This window comes from Schistocerca gregaria, chromosome 6, assembly GCF_023897955.1.
Source record: "Schistocerca gregaria isolate iqSchGreg1 chromosome 6, iqSchGreg1.2, whole genome shotgun sequence".
NCBI lineage: Eukaryota > Metazoa > Arthropoda > Insecta > Orthoptera > Acrididae > Schistocerca > Schistocerca gregaria.
In genome coordinates, this window is record NC_064925.1 from 142,295,039 (window position 1) to 142,316,483 (window position 21,445).

General features: G+C 39.3%; 1 protein-coding gene across 2 annotated transcripts in view; it reads right to left on the reverse strand.

Annotated features, from left to right (window-relative positions):
- Positions 1-276: 276 nt before the first annotated feature.
- Positions 277-21,445, reverse strand: part of LOC126278665 (cuticle protein 64-like) — a 69,088-nt gene continuing 47,919 nt past the window's right edge. Inside the window, exons 1-2 of one of the 2 annotated variants that reach the window (XM_049978900.1) lie at positions 5,614-5,662; positions 277-594 (exon numbers count right to left, since the gene is read on the reverse strand). In XM_049978900.1, the coding sequence (XP_049834857.1) occupies positions 355-594; positions 5,614-5,625 (252 nt within the window). In that variant the 5' untranslated portion in view covers positions 5,626-5,662 and the 3' untranslated portion in view covers positions 277-354. Of the gene's footprint in view, positions 595-5,613; positions 5,663-21,445 lie in introns of those variants that run through there. The other variant, XM_049978903.1, reaches the window with a different exon arrangement.

Sequence of the window (21,445 nt, forward strand, 5' to 3'; positions counted from 1 at the left end):
ACTTTTATAAAATACGTTTAAAACGATTTCAGCTATGTTTTGATTTGGGGAAAGACTCTTCTTTGGATTATTTCAGTGATTTTGTGAACATCAATTTGTTTTATTTTTCATAGCCATAGTATTCAAGGAACTGGGACACACATTGTAACCATTAATTGTATCATGTGGATGGCCCCACCTTTCTCTGTTAACTCCATGGGTGATGTAAAATCATGATACTAAGATGTAGGTACTTTGGTACGTTAAGAGAGAAATTGAAGAAAGAAACACAGTATGTTAAATTACAAAAAGGAGCTTTAATGAGGCCACAGCAACAAAGAAACCCAGCACACGGAGCTTAGAGAGGGAGGCGCTTCAACCGTGCACCAGCCTTCCGTGGACACCGCCGAGGTAGCCATATCCGTAGCCGATGGCGGGTCCGGCGACAACTGCGGGTGCAGCGACGGCGGCGACTGCGGGGGCGGCGACCACAGCGGGGGCGGCGACGGCGGGGGCGGCCAGCAGTCCGGCCCCCAGGCCCAGGTATCCACGCTTCTCGCGCTGCAGCTCCTGCTGGCAGGACACTATCGCCACACACGCCACCAGCACGACCACCTGCAAAAGGCGACGCGACGCGGCTGTCACTCGCTGACACCACCAACAACATACTCAACCTTTGCGCCCTCAGCAGCTCCACGAAAAGATCTAAAATTTCCCAGGTAGCATCACGCAATATTCGAATGGGTGAGAGAGGGTTCCATCTGTTAATGTCCGATGCTAAAGAGCACTCATAAGTGCAAGGAGCCTCATGACACAGTTTGGACAGCGACTCCAAGATCATGAACGAATAACATACGCTAGGGTTTACTTGACGTTGCTGCACATAGAGTATTAGCAATACCCTGGCGAGACTAGATTATCAGCATTTGAAAGAAAGGACCGGGGCATAAATAGGCAATAAAGCGTTAAAATACGTCATGTATCTACGAGGGGACTTGAAAAATCATGTGTAGTGTCGTAGCTTAACGATACTGCCAGATCCGGCCCTTCGAAGATTCTTGATCGTGCCAAGAGCGGCGCTTTGAACATCGCTGCCGTTAAAGAAGCTCCAGAACAGACAGGACGATGTTATAAGCTGCCGTCACCTTAAGACCAGTTCTCTGCTTCTACTTGTAGTTCCGTGCTTCCAGTGAGAATTCGTGTTGCTGGTTGGTGCCAAACACTATTCCAAATTGTCATAGCCCTACTAGCAAATATTCAGGTCTCTGCTTGTAGCTAGCTACGGCTGTAACAAGTGACAGTCATGTAGCAGCTTCTCAGAGTAAGTTGAGTACAATAACTTTATTTAAACTCAATTTGTGTCTAGTAATCTTTTCTTTGCCTGTCCAGATTCTTACGGCAACAGATCCCTTGGCCATCTTCCACCCATTCGTCGTTAACATAGAGAGCATAAAGTTACCGAATGCGCAGCACGACAGTAAGTTACAGATGTAGTTCGAACCTAAAAGTACTGAGGAAAAAGAGGAGTTCACAGTCAGAAGAGAGCACTTGTTCTCGGTCTCCAGCCGACCGAGTTGTGCTGTGGTACGATTAACGAGAGCATCACAGTGTGCAAGTCAGATGGAGTGGTAATACCTCAATGTCGAAGTATGTGGGACAGTACAGTACTATTCCTCTTGACAGTTCATACAAATTCTACACAGATTCACAATGAAATTCTAGTTATATATTGACCAGAAGTAATATCGAGCCAAGTCATAGTGAAATGGTGCCAACAATTTGACCAAGAACTCACGACGCAGTTGATGCTCATCGTGAAAACAGGCCATCGAAGTCAAGCACAGACCACACTCCACAGCCAATAGAAGAACTGTTTGGCAGAAGTCGCAAATTTTCCAACGAAGATAACTTCCACAAAGCGGTCATGGAATGGCTGCTTGATCATTAAGCAGAGTTCTATTGTCAAGAAACTGAAGGACTGGTAAAACGTTCCTATCGTCACCGTTGTTTACAGATTTGGTGGCAATAATGAAATATATTGTCATTTGTCTCAGTCACTTTACAGTGTAGTGCAGCATTAAGTAAAAGATATTTGATTTTCAGAATTAGAGGAAGGGGAAAAAGAGAAACTGGGTAAGTGGCAAATCACGACTACGAACTACAAAGAAAATTTCAGTATTACAATGACAGAAGTTGAAAAATTTTGCCTGATCGGGGCTCGAACCCGGAAGTTCTGCTCTTCTATGAAGGTTTCTTTAGCCGTCTCAGCTGCCTGGACACGCACACCATCCGACCCAAATTCTCGTCTTATCGCTCGCTGTTTGCAAGTGTCTACTCGTCCATTATACCTCCTACTTGGAAATTCTTCATTCCCGTAGGGGATTAGAACGATATTTGTGCAACGGCACCGAAGCATATGTCACAAAGAAATCGAGCTCCATTATATTAATGTAAATGAGTGCTATCTGTTCTGTCGGACTTGTGTGACATTCAGTTACATTAATAGTTACATGTGCTGCCAGAAGTCCTCTCGTGCTCAGTTGAGGCAATTTATGCAAACATAGAAACCTAAATATAGCTGAAGACTATCTTGAAATCCTCTGCTCCTGACAGTGCACATGGTTAAAAGTGAGCAGGAAAATATTAAATAAGTGCCAAGTCGGCTTCTCGTAGAGACACCTACAATCAAGATATTTCATTAGTCCTTCTGCAAACGATTGGTTACTGTCGCTAGCTACTGACAGATATAGCTAGATTTTCAGTACTAGTCCTTCCTGTAAACAGATCTGAGATGGCATCTGGCTGCTAGAGTATGTAATAGTGATGTAGTGAAGTAACGTGCGAGCTGTGAAAGCTGTGAAATTGGATCGACCACACTTCGATGGAAATAAGTTGACTTTTTTTTTTAATCAGTTTCCTGCTCCAAATGTTCCATTTAGGTCTTATATGTAAGATGATCTAAAATATCTTGGATACTCTAATGTTTCATTACGTTCTAGGAGGCTTCCAGAGATGTAAGGTGTCGAGTGTTGATAATGTTCCGATCATCACTCAGTTACAAGGACGATATAACATCGATTAAGGAAGAAACTAACCGAGGCAACGGAAAATAGCGAAACAAAGTACTGTGTGATCGTCCCGGTTATTATAGCCACAGGTACATTGTGGAACTGCACCTCGTTCAATCTAGTCTATTGCTCTAGTCTGTCTAAGTGAAGGGCATCAATTGGCAACATTTTTACAGGTCATTGTGAGAAGGGAATCCTAAAGTGACGCATAGACATTATGTTGCACTCAACTAAGTCTTAAATGGTTCAAATGGCTCTGAGCACTATGGGACTTAACGTCTGAGGACATCAGACCCCTAGAACGTAGAACTACTTAAACCTAACTAACCTAAGGAAATCACACACATCCATGACCGGGGCATGGAGCAGTGGCGCGGTTCTGGACTGCAGTGCCTAGAACAACTCGGCCACCTCGGCCGGCTAAGTTTTAAATACGTAACAGATATGGGTACACAGTCTATTCCCATATAACAGTTTCTGAAGTGCCCCCATATTCTATAGTGCATTTCCACTAGGTACATCCTGCTGTTCAAAAGTAGATTTGTATATTTTTAATTGCACTGATACATTTGTGGATTCTAGTCAGAGTATGAGATGAGTTGTACAACAGAGCTTTCACATGGATTCCTGTACAGGGACACTAACAATGATATTCTGTAATTTACAGGGAACACAACCATTCATTCTTGATTTAGTTCAGTATTTCAGTGATCACTCGTAAGTTCTTCGCTATCACCGTGCAGGATCAAAATTGACTGTAGTGATTTCAACTACGCGGTTGCTACGCATTCGTAATTTTTTATGCAATTTTCTGTTGCACAAGGTAAATCAGGCGCCACTGTATGGCCAAAAATCTCGGTAATGTACGGTTTCACGAAACCGGGGGAAGCATATTCCATTGTTGGCAGTTTCATAAGAATGTTCTGGAGTAATTCAACATCCATATTTTGTGCAGCCTTATATAGTGAGGCGAAATTCTGATCATTTTTCAATTACTTTTTGTTGGGACTGTGACCATCAGATTTCACAACAGTACAGCTCGTATTCAGGTAAGCAAGCCGCGGACACGTTCACCAACAGACTATAAATCAGAACAGGATTTTTCAAGTGATGCAACACGGAATCGATCGTACACTCTAAGTTCATGTTGCGTCACACATACAGAAGCTGCACAATGCTTCTAACGAACTTGTCTTGAACAGAGAGGCAAAAAGTAATTCTCGTAGGAAATCTGCTGAAACCCATTGTTCTGGAGAGGAGAGTGTGTGGGAACCAAATCAGGTCCGATTTATGCAGCAACGTAATTATAGCCAACATTACCTCCTATTGACTATTTGCCATGCTGTTGCCTTAAACTCAGCGAAGTATTGTTGGTACATAGATGAAATACAGAAAATAACAAATGACACTTATTTCTACAATAAAAGGCCTACCGCTGGTGGCCGAGCGGTTCTGGCGATACAGTATGGAACCGCGCGACCGCTACGGTCGCAGGTTCGAATCCTGCCTCGGGCATGGATGTGTGTGTTGTCCTTAGGTTAGTTAGATTTAAGTAGTTCTATGTTCTAGGGGACTCATGACCTCAGCAGTTGAGTCCCATAGTGCTCAGAGCTATTTGAACCATTTTTTTGCAATAAAATAACTTCCCATTAGTTTGAAATACATTATTCAGCCTAGTCTGAACACTAACAATACCAGATAGTATATCTTACACGTTTAGCAATGGCTTTGATATATCGCGAACGTCATTATTAATCTATAACAAAAAATTACTGGGGCATGTAAACATGTGTGATCAGGATTCTGTGCACTTTCTTCACATTATGCACAGATAGCAATGAAATACTACCTGAGCTACATCGCCTAACAACGGTAAATAGACACTATCTCGGCCATGATACAGTTCTCTCATAGCCAATCACTACATAGGTTATCTCATATAACAAAGTCACGTTATTTTGTTACAATGGAGAACTAGAAAGTTGTATGTGCCCTCGAAAAACGCTACCTTTTCTGTTGGTGGGCCATCTTTAAACAGAATAAAGGGAATACACAAAGAATTGATGCGCCCCTCATCTGGGGATTGTTTACATAGCGTTGAAGTCTCGTATAAATGATTAGCTTCTAAAGATGGAAGGTTTGAAAATTGGTACTGCACCACAGTAACATTTGCTACCACTATTCTGATGGACCAAATTATAGGATCAGTTGAAGGAGATATTAGCTGGTGCTGCACACGTATCGGATAGTGATCAAAAAAGTGTAATTAGAGTGATTCAGGTTTGTTCAGCAGCTAGTGCTAAATATCCGCTAACGAATTGTAACAATAAGACAAATATCGCACACCTGGTTGCGGACTACAGATGTGGATGAAAAAGGCATGGACCTTCATATACGATCCATTCGCAGCGGGAAGGTCCTAGTAACAATTCACTCGACATAGTTGGTGTTGGTACGCCTTGTAATACAGTACTCAAGTTCTCAAGTGATTTCGATCTACTGACATTACGCAGTTAAGTCAATGTACTGATTATGTTTGACTCTCTAGAAGAACACAGCAACTTACCAAGAACTTCATGTTGCTGTGTGGATAAGGTTGTTGCTGTGGGAGCAGACTGTACCTGCAGACCGCGGGCACCTGTCTTTTATATCGTAGTGGAACGTGGGCGGCGGTCAGTGCCACAGTGGGCGGCCTTCCGCTGCGGTACTGTCCACTCCTAGAACTGGTCTACTTCTAGGTCGCCTGTGTCAGCCAGTGGCAGTCGGAGGCGTGGTTCTTTCACTCAGGAGAAAGGTTTGTTCCTGTACTCGAGTTTGTAGCCGTCGTAACCTTGTCACCGAAGGCAGGTTTGATGCACCTTGCAAAAGATGCGATTTTTTCTCACTAAGAAAGGGAACAGGTGCTGTCAAGACAAATCACGTCTGACTATATCTATCATAGATAAAATAACTTTTCGACAAGAGCAATATACTACATAATTAGTAATAACCGTTTTAAAAGAAAGATCATACAGTGAGATAAATATAACCTGTAACGGAATATGCACATTTTAATAAGTTTTTACAAAATTCAAATGCCTATAATTGCACGTCAAAATATCGAGCCAATAAAACTTTCCCAAAACATATAGACTGTCTTGTTAAATTGAGATGTACTTAAGAAATATTTTCTTGTAAAATGGCCGGCCGCTGTGGCCGAGCGGTTCTAGGCTCTTGAGTCTGGAAACGAGCTCTTGCTATGAATTTCTGACCTTTAATGCTGACATGAGCTTGTATAAATAATATTCTCTTCACAACATTCAAAAGCTTTTATCATCTTGGTGTAATTAATTTACTAAAAACATCTTATACACAGTGTTCAAAAGAAGTGTCTAATGTTTCGAGAGTTTCTCATTCGCACTGAAACGAGGAAAACATATCCAGTGAACGTGTCACGGAAAAGGGTGTCTGCTTTTGTATTTTCCTGTATAGCAGCATTCTAGTTCGTTTCCTTTCAGATGTGTGGTTCGAGATATTATGTAGTACCAGTGATTACTGCTGCCTGATAAACTAATCGCACCTGTAGCTATGTATTACAGTGCACTAGTATTTATTCCAGTGACTTCGCTCTTGTGTTTATTCTTACTGTGCTATATTAAGCACGTATTGTCCACTATGTTTTCTTTTCTGTTTTATAATACTTTTGTACTAATGGCGGCATTCTACTCAACAATTGATTTTTCGAAAATGATTTCTACTTTGATTCGGCAAATAGAAATGAGGTACAATCCCGGACCTCTACATTGAAAAATGTCCACTTCGCAGAAAACCATGTAATAAGCTTTGCTGCGGATTTGTTCAGGGTCCTAGGAGCACAGGTTTCCTGGTTCCACAAAAGGCAATAATGGGACTCCTCTCAGTGAGTACCTCTAGAACGCCTCTTAAGGTTGTTGGAAAATTACAGTGTGACGAACTCGAACCACGCAGCTTACTGCAGATTTCATAATGCTCAGACTAATGTGTACACAGGGTACTGAGATATTGGAATACATTAAAACATATTTCCAACCCTGTCGACAGAGCGCCAACGCAACGACTATGCTAATTTCCGCAACAAAATGTCAACACCTCCTGTGAGTAAATGCCTATATATCAGAAAGGGAATGTTCTCGAACTTATGTTTAGCGGACGTGTTTTCTTTCTTTGATCAATAGTACTACTTCTCAGAATTGTCGACACATTTTTTTACACTCTGTATATTACCTTAAAAGAGGATGTCATTTTATTTGCATTACAAACAAAGAACCCATATTTTTCTTATTCTTATACACATTTTTTCATGAAAACGGCACAGTAAAGCTCACTTCAGGAATGCTCGTAAGACTCTTACGCGTGTAGAAATATTTCGTTTCTCCCCAGATAAGAACTCTGAAGACTTATGTTGTACGTTTTCGCTGACGCGCCTATACATCACTGTGGGATAAGCCTATTTATTATCTTCATTACCACTGAAACTGGAAACCGTTGGTGTTGTTCGTGGAAGCGCAAGCCGCGGTGGTCGAGCGATTCTAGGCGCTTCAGTGCGGATCCGCGCGACCGCTACGGTCGCAGGTTCGAATCCTGTCTCGGGCATGGAGGAGTGTGATATCCTTAGGTTGGTTAGCTTTAAGTAGTTCTAAGTTCTAAGGGAGTGATAGCCTCAGATGTTAAGTTAGACAGCGCTCAGAGCCAGCTGAACCATTTGTTAGAGGAAATGTGAGGCCAGCATAGTTTTTCGTCGTAAAAACAGATGTTGTTTCCTCAGACATGTGCCAATTGGTGATTTTCGGATGTCAATTATCGCTGTTAAAGTTTTTATATAAGTTAATTTGTCAGTTATCAGAAACTGTCAGTTGTCGTACAAATCTGTGAAACGACATTATGTATGCAGTAAGGTATCCCTGCATGTAGTATTGTTTTGCGCTTTCTGTGTCATTGTAACTGTCGCTGACTCTGTTGGGAAGTAGCAGGTAAAGGCGGGCAACCTGTTTTTTTCTCTCGGCCATTTTCGGTTGAGGAAATGTAGTATTTGGTTTCATCCAACGTGGAATATTCCTACTTGAGCCCTTATACTTGTATGGAGTTCACACAGGTGGCGGCACTATGAGTAGCCCCAGAATGGCGTCTTTAACCGAGGTACGTTTCCAGCCTGTAATAGGCGCTTGCAGAGTGTCTACGCAGACCTGGCAGAGAACAAAAGCACGATGAGTCGTTGCAGGAGGCGTCTGTCATCACAACAAAGAGATCGCGCTAAGCATACCGATCTCCCACATGCCCGCCGGCCGTACGCAGCCTAAGGAAACCAAAAGGAAAAAAAAATGACTTCGGAGTATTCGTCGCCAGAAAATTTGGACCTGCTTCTTCTACATGAAAAATCAAGGCCTCATACAAGTGAGCCCTCCGAGAAGAGCCCGCAAAACTTCATTTGATTGTTCTTCCTCATCCACCCTACAGCCCGGATCTTTCAACTTCCGTTTTCCGTCTGTTGGGCCTCATGAAGTATGCACTCCGCGGTAAGCAGTACGTGGATGATGCGGAGGTTATTGATGCTGCTGCAAGAAGTTGGCTCTGACGTCGACCAGAAGAGTGGTAACATGCAGGTATACAAAGCCTTCCGGTAAGATGACATAAGGTCGTCACATTGAAAGGATATCATGTTGAAAAATAGGGTTCTATACCCGAAAGAGTACGGGATAATATGGTATACTGGAATCCAGAATGAAACCGATTAACATTCAGAAAAAAATGCATTGCATTATTTATCAAACGTCCCTCGTATGTTGACGTGTTCTATAAACTGATTAATATTACAGTAATTTTCAGCTTTTAATGTCTCGAATGTTATCGTCGTTTCACATGACATGTGAATCACTGCCTAACAAGAAAAGCGGATAAATCTGATTGACTCATTAAGGGTGAAATTTTGACAAAGTTCCTCCGCCACAGTTCAGGGACAACAATGACTTAAAATGGTTAAATATAGATTTGAATCAGGTTATTATGAAGTTAACTACTGGCATTCAGTGAAACAGGATGTTGTCCAGTAACATTTAACGAATTCCTTATTTACCAATATGAAATAAATCAATGTGTGGCTGATTCTCATTTTTTGTGTTGGCAGGAACAGATTGTATCACAGAAACCAGAAACGTCAGACTTCCGAATTTGATGGTTCCTGTAGGATTTTAAATTAGCTACAATAGTTGCACTGATCAGCAATGGCTGCTAAGATAAGTCATTATATTTATACGAATAGTTTCAGACGCAACAGATCACCAGCAAGCAATAATCAATTTTTGTGCATGACAATGACACGTTGTTATTGAAATTTTTTGCGTTAGTAATCGGAATCATCATATCAATTTCAGGTAGCTCACTGTGGCATACATTGAACGCTTGCACATTATGGGGCAGTATCTTTCATAACTACTTTCGTAGTCCCAGTATATTCAATATTATTTCTCTGTGACTTTACACATTAATTTAATGTAAATGAAAATTCAGAGTGGGTTTCCAATTCTAGTGTTGTAATCCCCATCCATCATTAATAACCACCAGTGACTGTAAAATTCATCTTCGTTACTTCTCTCGTTCTGCCTCTGTGGAGGAATGTTACACTCAAAGAGATAACAATACTAGAATCAAATATTTTTATTTCACAACAGTAACAGGTTATTTACGTCGGATGTAAGGTGCCTATCATTGGGCACCTTGACGGGAAACATTGTGGTGGGTTCGACGTCTCACGCTGAACAGCTTGCCAGCTCGTAATTTGCAAACTCCGAGTTACGTATGTCTTTCATTCTGTGTTTAACTAAGAAGATTGTTGAAACTTATTGTGGCATGGGTAGCTGCCGGAGATGGTTCTGAACTTCATCCTCAGTGGCTATTTTAAGGAGGTTATGTTCCTCATTCCGTTCTTGAGTCTATGAATACGCAAATATTTCTGAGACACAGACAGCCATACCTTACCAGTACAACAAACAATTATATCCAATACTTAGAAGAAACATAACATAGCGCTAACCAAGCGATACTAATACGTGGCACACCAAACTTTTAGTCCAATAAAACAATACCAGTCGCCGTTATTTAGGTTTTATTTTTAGGCTACCATTTTGACAATACACTACGTCAACTTCAGGCCTACTTCAATCGAGTAACCTTCGTGTTACAAAATGTAGCAGCACTTTTAATTTGTCTCGTAACGATTATTACGGGCATGCGTGCTCCTTGGACAACTGTCAATCAACTAACACACACTGAAAGGCGCCGTTTCACGTCATCATTTCAAGTTGCCTTTGCCATTGGCGCGCCACACTGTATAATGTAATTTCAGGAGGTGGGTAAATCACAGACAGCACCAGTTCCACAGGTAAATCGTACTCCAAGCCAGATCACAGCCTTCATCACAGCTCGCAGCTGCACCGGTGCTGCATCCCTCACCCCTGTGTAACCTCCCCACAAAATAAAATAATATGAATAATACTCTCATTTAGCGTAACTACCCAACAGTGAAAATATAATACAATGTGACAAACCTATAACCTTTCAATAATTGACAGTGTAACATTACAGGACATATTGGGACATATTGAAGTATTCGATACTGTAGACTTTTAGGGGATGTCGATACAGATATGCAAAATGTAAAGGGAAACTTTGGTGATGTTTAAATATTGTACTGTGTCAATATTAGGACATTTTTCACAGAGAGAACAAAAATAGAATTAATGTAAATATATATTAGTGTTAGTAACCTATTTTCATTCAATTTTGTAATTATATTTCATTTTGTAAAAGAAAGACTCACTGTTTGCTGTAGCTCTGATTAATTGTATAAATTATCAGTTTTGAGCTAAATTATTTCGTATAATATGGACAAGATACTTTTAAAAACTCTCCAGTAAAAGAGAAAGTCTCTAAATGAACGTTTAATGCACACTTCTGGAGCTTTCTATGGAGAAATTCTATATTATGATCGCAAAAATACGAAAACTTGTGAAAACTGTTTCATAACCTAATTTTGAAAGACGATTTGTATCAAGAAATATTGCTAAAAAGATTTATTTACGTTTTGAAACACGATTTAAATCATTTTACATATAAATAGTTGTTCTAAATCACTCAAGAAATATCCAGAATCAAATGTCAAGATATTTCTGGAAACATCGGTACAAATCTGGTGAAGGTTATCCAGAAGCTGGTAGAAAAATGTTATAAAATCTATTTGGAAATTATGCTTGTAAGAATTTATATGTACTGATCCTTTTACTTACTTTAATCTGTACTAAAATTCTGTAATGTCTAATTTAGTTTTAAGTCGTGAATTGCTATCGTATTGTAAACAAAACATTGTCAAAAACTCTCATTGTTTGGAAAGATATTAATACACCTAGGAGTTGTCAGTTGCCAGTTCGGATATGCAGTGCGGTTAGCTCGGAGAGTCAGTTGTTGAGTCTGTGAAGTCTGTCAGTTCTGTTTGTAAATAAACGTCTGTAATGAAGAATTACTTGTTGTCGTCAACATGAACTCAAGAACTTTTGCACGAAGCAGACACCTCCTAATGCAACGTTTTAATTTGGTGTTGAGGAGCTGAAATGTTTTAATTTGGTGCAGAAAGTCCTGGGATGTTATAATTTGGTTGAGGAAGCTGGGATGTTATAACAGTCAAGTTAACCTGGTAAATTTTGGACGTCAGCAATGCTGCGTCATGGCCGTGATACATCATTCTGAATAAGCTGAAAAATCTTACCTTAATTAGGTCGCCGAATAACGCGTATATATCTGCTCCTATAAGAAATTTTCCTGGCGCAGCTAAGTGCAATGCTGGCCGATAGATTTGTCTTATAAAAAAGAAAAGGACTGACTTTTCTTTTCAATAATCGGGATTGACAAGGATTGGACAAATTAGTGAATTCTTTAAATTGAGATAAATGTCAAAAGTTACTTTTTATGAGAAAGATTATTATTAACAGATTTTTTTAAAAACATTTACATGGGACTTGATGTAACAATACTACATATGCGCGAGGCTGCTTTTACCTTATCCTATAACGCTCAGGCTCTGCCATCGCTGCACACGACCGGCCCAGCCAACACGATACACCAGACACGACTGCTCGCTAGCAACAACTTACTCCTACTGCTACACAGTTACTACTGCAGTCAATACTGCTCTTTGGTCTCATATTCTCTTCTAGCTTACATATCGCAGGCAGCGCGTAAGCAATACATCGAAATTACATCAGCACGAGTGCGCTAGCAAAAAATTCTTTAATTATGGACCTCTTACATAACCCTTCACTGGGGGGCAAAAATTCGGCAGCGATAGTGAGTCAATTGGACTTGCCATGAGCAACAAATTTTTCTATAATCTATTTGGTTACTGTGTTTACAGTCGCAGAGTATATACATCATTGATAAGTGCAGAACATATTAAGAAATTAAATAGAGTGCACATGCACTGAGTACAAAACATATTCCGAAATGACAAAGTATATACGCAATGAGAACAAAATATATTAACAAAATAGAGTGCACACGCACTGAGTACAAAACATATTCAGAAATGACAAAGTATATACACAATTAGTACAAAATATATTAACAAAATAGCGTGCACACGCACGATAAAATTTTTTATCATTTTACAAGAATTTAAATGCATTGTATAAGCCTTGACTATTTTACAGGAACTAGGAAAGGAATGGGAAGGATTGCAGCATGGCTGTAGCACAGTATGTTGCACATAGCTGCACTGAAAGTCCATATCTTTCTACAGAAGCACAACACCAAGTGAGATAATCTGAAGTTCTCTTTCCTGAAGTATTTATCAGCGTATCCAAGACAGTAAGATGTTGTATTAATATTCAATGTTATCATTTTGATAGTACATTAGGTACACCAAACAGTGGGACCATAATAACATCTCCATCGTTCAAGGTTGTGGACAGCTTGATATGTCAACACCATATTCTTGTAGAATCCATACTCTTACAGCAACGTAGAATTAGTGCAAAAACCAATATAGTGCACCATGATCATGAGGATGAACAGGATAAACGGATATTGCCGTAATTAGGTCAGAAGGTGAAGGACACATTAAGTCTTATGCTAGTCATCATAGAATTACACTAATGTATCAACCGATATGAACAATTATTGGCACTCATTAGCTAGTTACAGAGTATTCATATAGTGTTACAAAACATTATTCAGTGTTATTCACAAGTCATCATTTAAAGCAGGAGCTATTGGATTAGTGACATTCATTGGCTAGTTACAAAGTATTCATATAGTGTATTGGCACTCATTGGCCACTTACAAAGTATTCATATAGTGTTATAAAACATTATTCAGTGTTATTCACAAGTCATCATTTAAAACAGGAGTTACTGAGTGTAGCATCAAGTTACTGTTGTTCGATATCTTACACCTAACCAGGCATACTCAGATTGAAAGAGTTACAGTTTTTACATAACATTAAGGACATATAACGTATTATGCAGTATTGACGTTAAAGAAAAAATAGAGATTATAAGAGTAGTACAATGATAATTATAACAATAAAAAATAATTATAACAATCAAGAATAATAATGATAATAATAATAATAATAGTGACTATGTATATGAAAGTAAACATACTTTTCTTTTGTGAATGTCAGTTCCATTGTTAGTTGGGAATTTTCTCGTATTATTCTTGCAGCTTGTGAGTTATTCTCATCGAGCAGAGACATAAGACGATAGAATGGGGTGAAACAGATATATAAGAGGTAGATAGGTTAGAGGAAGAGAAATAGAATGGTAAAATTCGCAGCTGTGATGGAGAGGAGAAAGAAAGAGATGGGAGGGGCACAACAATGGTGGCTATACCGTCCCTAATATGTAAGTTTTGAGTTCCCTCTTGAATGTTGAGTAGTTCTGGATAAGACGCTGTTCACAGTGGAGTGCGTTCAATAGTCGTATGGCTGAGATGGAGAATGACACGGAGAAAGATTTCGTGTTATGTAAAGGTACAGCCAAGATGCTAGACGTATCCGATCTGGTATTGCGATTGTGGAATGATGATAGGTGTTTAACGTGAGAAGATAAGTATTGGGGGCACCAGTGGCTAAGAAATCGATGAAGTAAGCACATCATGTGGAGATCGCGTGCCTTATGTGGGCGTATCCAACCTATCTGGGAGTATGAAGGACTGATATGATCATACAACCAAATATTGCACACGTATCTAACGCAAGCATTCATCACTAGCTCGAGGCATCTAGAATTTTCACTATTTGTGCCGTGTTGAACTACATTGCAGTAGTAAAGATTAGGCAAGACTAGTGTTTGGACTAATTTTTGTTTAACATGGGTTGGAAATATTTTTCTAAATTTTTGAATTGCATGTAGGGAGGAGAGCGATTTCCGGCAAGCTGTGATTGTTTGTTCTTCCCAGTTTAGGTGTTTATCCAAGATTATTCCAAGGTCTTTTACTGTTTTTGGTATGGTAGTTGGGTACCATTGAGGAGTGTTGTAGGGACTGTTTCGCGAAAGTACCGGCTGATTAACTTTGGATGAGACATAAGTATGACCTGGGATTTCTTGGGGTTTCGTTTCAGACCTAGGTTCTGTGCCCATCGAGAAACAGAGCAAAGATCTGCGTTCATACCCGCTACTGCGCCAGCAATGTTTTTGGGGCTTGCACTTATGTACAGTTGGATGTCGTCGGCATATAGATGGTAGGTGCAGGAGTGAATCACTGAAGAAATATCATTAATGTACAGCGAGAAGAGTAGTGGACCAAGGACGGAGCCTTGGGGAACTCCAGAGCGCACACTTTTCCATGATGACTTTTCCGACCCACAAATGACTTGTTGGCTTCTGTTTTTGAGGTAGCTGTCAAACCAGTGTATTGCGCTGTTTGAGAAATTCAGCTGTTTCATTTTAATTAGTAATATATCGAAGTCAACTGTTTCAAAAGCCTTGCTAAAGTCAAGCAGTGTTAGGATAGTAGCTTCACGTCTGTCCATAGCATGTTTAATGTCATCAGTTACTTTGATTAATGCAGTTGCTGTACTATGTGCTTTCGAAAGCCTGACTGACATTCGTCATAGATGTTATGAATTTTGAGGTAATCCATCAGCTGTTCATGGACAATGTATTCTATGGCTTTAGATATTGCAGGTAGTATGCTGATCGGCCTGTAGTCACCTGGCGACTTAGGGCTGTCAGTGTTGGGTATAGGTTGAATTAAACTTTTCTTCCACTCAGTTGGATATGTACTACTGACAAAGACAGGTTGAAGATGTCTGTGACAACTGGAATAATAGTGTCTACGACGTTCTTAATCATGCCAATGCTCACTCCATCATTTCCTACCGCCTCGGAAGACATTCTCATAATTGCCTTGTGTACTGTGCCGGTAGTGACATGTTTTAGGAAAAACTTGTCTCTCGAGAGATTGATATCTTGGGGCTGGTAATTTCTCGCTGCGTGGCAGTTTACAGCTGTTGAGAAGAAATCGTTTAATTCTTCTGCAGATGCTTGATAAACAGCGTCAGATCTTCGCTTCCCCGCTTCCCTATACCGAAACTGCGCAGCTTTTTCCACAGTGCAGCAGGTTTTAATATGCAGCATACGACAGAGCGGGCATGTCTGATTTTGGTATTCCTCACGCTTTGCTTGGTTCTGTTTCGGAGTTTCCTATAAGCTTCTTATGCCTCGGGAGTTGGGTTACGCTTGAAGGCCCTATGTGCAGTATCACGTTTATTCATTAACTGGCGTAATGCAGTGGTGAGCCACGGAGCGGGAGCTCTCTTTACCTGGACAGTATACTGGTAATAGTTGGGACTTGTAATAATTTTTTTTCTAGCAATGCATTCCACTGTGATCGATAATTAATTGCTGGGGCATGAAAATATTTGCTTTTGACTTATTGCTGGAAATAAGTATTATTAACGTCATTCGTCATGAGCCAGCTGTAGCAAGGTTATGAAACAAGTACAGTATATGTGATCACATTCATAAATGATAGACACAACTGGGTAAAACAATGCAAGTACTAGAACAGGTTAATAAGTAACAGGTTTAGTAAGTATCATGAAAAGCTTCTCCTGGAAAAAATACAAAGTGGATTATTGAGCTGAAAGAAGATATGCATGTTATGCTGATAAGTAGTGAACTTCGAATTAACAGGTAATGAAACGTGTACTCTAGCTGTCTTTTCCAAAACATTCAGTCATTATACTATGCCACATAAGACATACTGTCAAAAGGAACTGCAACAAATACTTAATTGACTACATAGCATTTCTTACAGTAAATATATAAACTTCACCATTATCATCATCTGCAAAGAGAAACTTCATTATCCATATTAGCATATTCTTCATATAACTATTCATCATCATTTATTATCATCTGCAAAAAATAGACACTTCATTATACATATTCATATTACTATTTACTTCATACAATTATTCATTATCATAGTATAGAGTTTCTTACTTCTAGCATATTTCATCACTAAAATTAACATCTGTAGTTCTGTCTGACAGTCTGCATCAATCGCCTTGTATTCTGAAAGAAAAATAATTAGTCAAGACTGCTATCATACGATGTGTATAGTATATTCTGGTTAATGCTTGTTAATTCTGATCCATTTACTCTTCATGACATAGTATTGCATTTTCTTTCGTTCATTCTGATGATAAAATTTCCATTTCATAGTAAACCACTGTGGTTGTTTAATTCATTTCTTTTACATGGTATTGCTTTCTGAAAAATGATGAATATAGATTTATATCTTGCATTTAATTCATATACCCATTAAATAAAAACTTGTTTCTAGTAATATAATTAAGCATACAGCATAGCATGACAGAAAACGTATTAGGTCAAAAACATAGTCAGTTGGCAAGTGCATAAAATGTACACACAGTATCATAATGTAGTAGCAAAAAATTTAGAATAGTCCAGATATTGAGATATCATAAGGAAAAATGTCAAACTCAACTGGTGTTTGTTACATCTTCAATATTTGATAGTGCATACAGACAAAAATTCTACTTTCGATAGGAAAACAATCATACATACACAAAATCGAAAATGTGCACGGTCTGATATATAGCGACAAGAAAAGCGACCTGCTAACCTTACCTTGCCGGGCACTTGCCAGGAAAAAATATGATAATCATCAGTAAATAATCACATAAATATAATTGCGTGAGTGGTCATATAAATATCAGGAAAAGGCGGTACAGTGTGATAAATCGTAAAGTATGTTCATTCAATAAAGGGTTTAATATTGGAAATATGGTGATTGCCCTTGCTTTTTCTGGTTCTCAAAGTTTCAACATGTAGCACATTGGGATGAGGAATGCTGCGAATTCTGTATGGACCTGCGTATAGAAGTTCAAATTTACTACATCTACTCTTTCATCTGTTGGATAAATAGTATGTACGTACTAATATCTTCTGTCCTATGTGGAAGTCACGGCGTGTACAAACCTGTTTTTGCTGTTTTCTCCGGCGCTCTGCGGCACGTTTGCTGTTGTTGAGCGCAATCTCAATTATTTCATGGTGGCGTAGTCGACGAGATGTAGGAAAGGATACTAACTCTTTAATTTTGTTAGGTGGTTCAACATTTTTCAATATAACAGTCGGAGATAGCATAGTAGATTCATTTGGTATGGAGTTAATTACATCCTGGAATTAGAGTATGTGTGTATCCCAATCAATATGTCTTTTATGGCAGTACATTCTACACAGTTTACCAATTTCTTTCATCAGTCGTTCACAAGGGTTCGAAGAAGCGTGATACTTGGATACATAGATCGCAGAAATGTATCTAGCTCGTAACATACGTGTCCATATCGCAGATCGAAATTGTGGTCCATTGTCGGAAATTACTTTCAATACATGCACTACATGAAATAAAAAATGTTTTACAAATTCTTTCGAAATAGATTTAGCAGTAGCTTTGCGCAATGGAGTGAAGGTAACAAATTTCGAAGTGAGTTCAACAGCGACAAAGATGTAACAAAAACCTCTATTAGTTCTGGGAATCGGCCCAAAAAGGTCTACAGCGGCCATGTGTCTCAATTTAACAGGTGCAATGGGATGTAACGGAGGAATATGTGAAGTCGTGTCTGATTTAGCTTTCTGGCAGATTTTACATGACGCTAAAACTCGTCGAATACGTTTCTCCATGTTGGCAAAATAACAGTTCTGTCTCAGTATAAGAAAACATTTTCTGGCTCCATAATGTGCGTAACTTAAATGAGTATACCAAATTAATTTGTTAACAAGTTCGTCAGGAATGCATAATAACCAGTTGTTGCCGTCAGGGTGAGAGCGGCGGAACAGAATGTTATTGCGTACCGTGTAATGGTTTCTAATGCTAACGTTTTTCTTATCTTGCCAAAGGTGTTTAATTTCTTTCCATACGTTGTCTTTACTCTGCTCTTGTGCTATGTCTCGTAATGACGATGAAATGAAATTTTCAAATGCGACATGTTGAATATACATGACGCTAGAATTTTCTTGGCAGAAGTTGGTTGCGATGTCTTGCTGATTGTTGCTGAGAGAACGGGACAGTGCGTCTGCTACAATATTTTGTGTACCGGGAATGTGAACAATTGTTAAATTAAATTCCTGTAAATAAAGTTTCCATCTGCTTAATCTGTCATGTGTAAATTTAGCGGAAAGTAAAAACTGGATAGCTCTATGGTCTGTGTAAACGGTAGTATGTCTTCCATAAAGAAAATGCCTAAATCGGGTAAATGGCCATACAACACATAATGTTTCAAGTTCTGTAACAGAATAATTGCGTTCAGCAGGTGACAGAACGCGACTTGCAAAAGCGATGTTTTTAAATACTGTATCACCGTCTTCCTCAATTTCCTGAAACATGTGTACGCCTAAAGCTGTGTTAGAACTGTCGGTGGCAATGGAAAAATTTCTAGTGAGATCTGGGTGTGATAAAAGTGGTGCGTTCAACAAAGCTTGTTTCAGATTGACAAATTCAGACTGCGCTTGGCTATCCCAGGACCAAATAGTGCTTTTACCCAGCAGTTGGCATAATCTAGGGGTGTCTAAAGCAGAGTAATGAATAAATCTACGGAAAAAGTTAATTAACCCCAGAAAGCTGCGTAGTTGTTTCTTCGTCGTTGGAACAGTAATGTCACGTAAAGCTTGAAGTTTTTCCGGGTCAGGCGCTATGCCTTCTGCTGAAATTACATGTCCAAGAAATTTTATAGAAGTTTTGCCAAAGTGTGATTTGCTGTCAGTCCTCGTGCACGAAAAGTTTGCAACAGTTGTTCCAGAATCAAATTGTGTTCAGACCAGTTAGCTTCTGCAATAAGAATGTCATCTACATACGTTGTGATTCTGTCTTTTAATTCTGTCGGAAGTATACTATTCAAACCGCGAATAAATGTTGCTGAAGAAATTGTTAAACCGAACGGTAATTTGCAAAATTGATAACAGTCACCAAAAAGAAATGCTGTGTACTTTCTGCAGTTCGGATGGAGCTGAATTTGCCAAAATCCCGATCTCAAATCTAATGTGGAATAAACAGCAGTACCATGAAATTTCTGTAGAAGTTCTTCTAGTGTTTGTGGGCGATCTGTGTCATTAATAATAATGTCATTGATGTGACACGAATCAAGTACGAGGCGAAGTGAGCCATCCTTTTTCTTAACAATATGGAGCGGGTTTATGTACGGACTAACTGCTGGTTCAATAATACCTTGGTGAACCATAGCTTGCAATTCTTTCTTAACCTGTTCTCTGTGAATATCCGGAATGGGATAATGTTTGGCTTTAAAAGTGCCATGCTGTTTCACTTGAAATTCATACATGAAACCGGACATAGTACCAGGGATGTTGTCAAAAACTGAAGCTTGCTGTAAAAGAATCTTGCGTAGTTGCGTACGTTCGTCGTCTGTATTTGCGCTGCTCTGTTTAACTTTATTAGAAATCACTTGCATAAAGTCATAGTCGGCTTCGTCTGGTATATTATAGTTGTGTACGAACGTATCTGAGAACAATGTGGAATTACAGTCTATGTTACGTGATGCAGAATGACCTCTGTCCGATTAATTGTTTGTTCTTCTGCAGATAAAGAGTGCTGAAAATCTAATGCCATCCTTTAATATTAAATAGGAATTTTGAAAGTCAATAATTGCGTCGTGTTTTACCAACAAATTCGTACCTAAAATAACGTCTGTTGTCAATAAGGGAACAATCCAAAAATTTGAGTGGAACGTATGACCTGCAAATACAAAATGATAAGTGTGTCTGTAATTTTACATTTACTCCTTTACCAAATACTGCTCCTTTTACTTTAGTTTTGCCTAATGGTAATGTAGGATAAGTATTCTCTTTGTTACAAGCGTTGAAAGTTTCTTCATTTATAACTGACATAGGTGATCCAGAGTCGATTACTGCTGAAAATGTGAATGATCCAATCTTTACTTCAATGACAGGGTGGTAAATGGTTTTTTTGAATAACTGGTTTTTCATGCAAAAGAGTGTCTCGGATGTCGTCAAAAGTAATAACATTCTCGTGAATAACATTCTGCGTGCAAACGGTAGTGCTTACGTTGTTGGAAGATGCAACCTGTACTGTATCTATTCTTTCTGACGTGCGGGAGGATGCTGTGGCATCTCGACTATTTGTACTGTTCTGTTACTACGTCCTGACGTATTTGGTTCGGGATGATACCGACCGTCTGGTTCATTCATGATAATCTGTTGTTGCGGATGCTTCTGCTGCTGGTAAGACCGATTGTTACGCTGAAAACTGTGCTCATTACTTTTACGTCTGTCATGATATCGCGTTGCGATAGGAATTGAAATGATGTGTTTTCTGTACGTACTGATTTCCTTGTTGCGGTGCGTTACTATTTGCCGGAGCCGACGCTATACGTGTAGGCGGCGAAACATTAAGGCTTAGTTGACCTTCCACATTACATTGTTGGTTAGGTATGCTAACCGGCTGGTTTTGCTGCTGTTGTGGTGAAAACCCTCTTTTGTTGCATAAATATGTTTGCGATTGCTGAAAATTTTGTACATACTGATGATTAAAATTTTGTTTCTTATTAAAATTATGCTGGTATTTCTTTTTATTTCGCGAGTGTCTAATGAAAACTGTCACTTTCGGTAAAACTTGTCACATCTGGTTTTCTTTACTCATTCATAATTCTAGATATATCGATAGCTGAAGAGTTGTTTTGATAGATGTAAAGGATAGTAAAACAGAAGGCAGCAGTGCAGAAAACTAAAGAGGAAATAGCACTACTACGGCTCGGGGCCCTGTGCACGCTACGGCACATATTCATAGAAGTGTAATGAATCCCCTGAGGTCATTTATGCGCTGCAAATAAA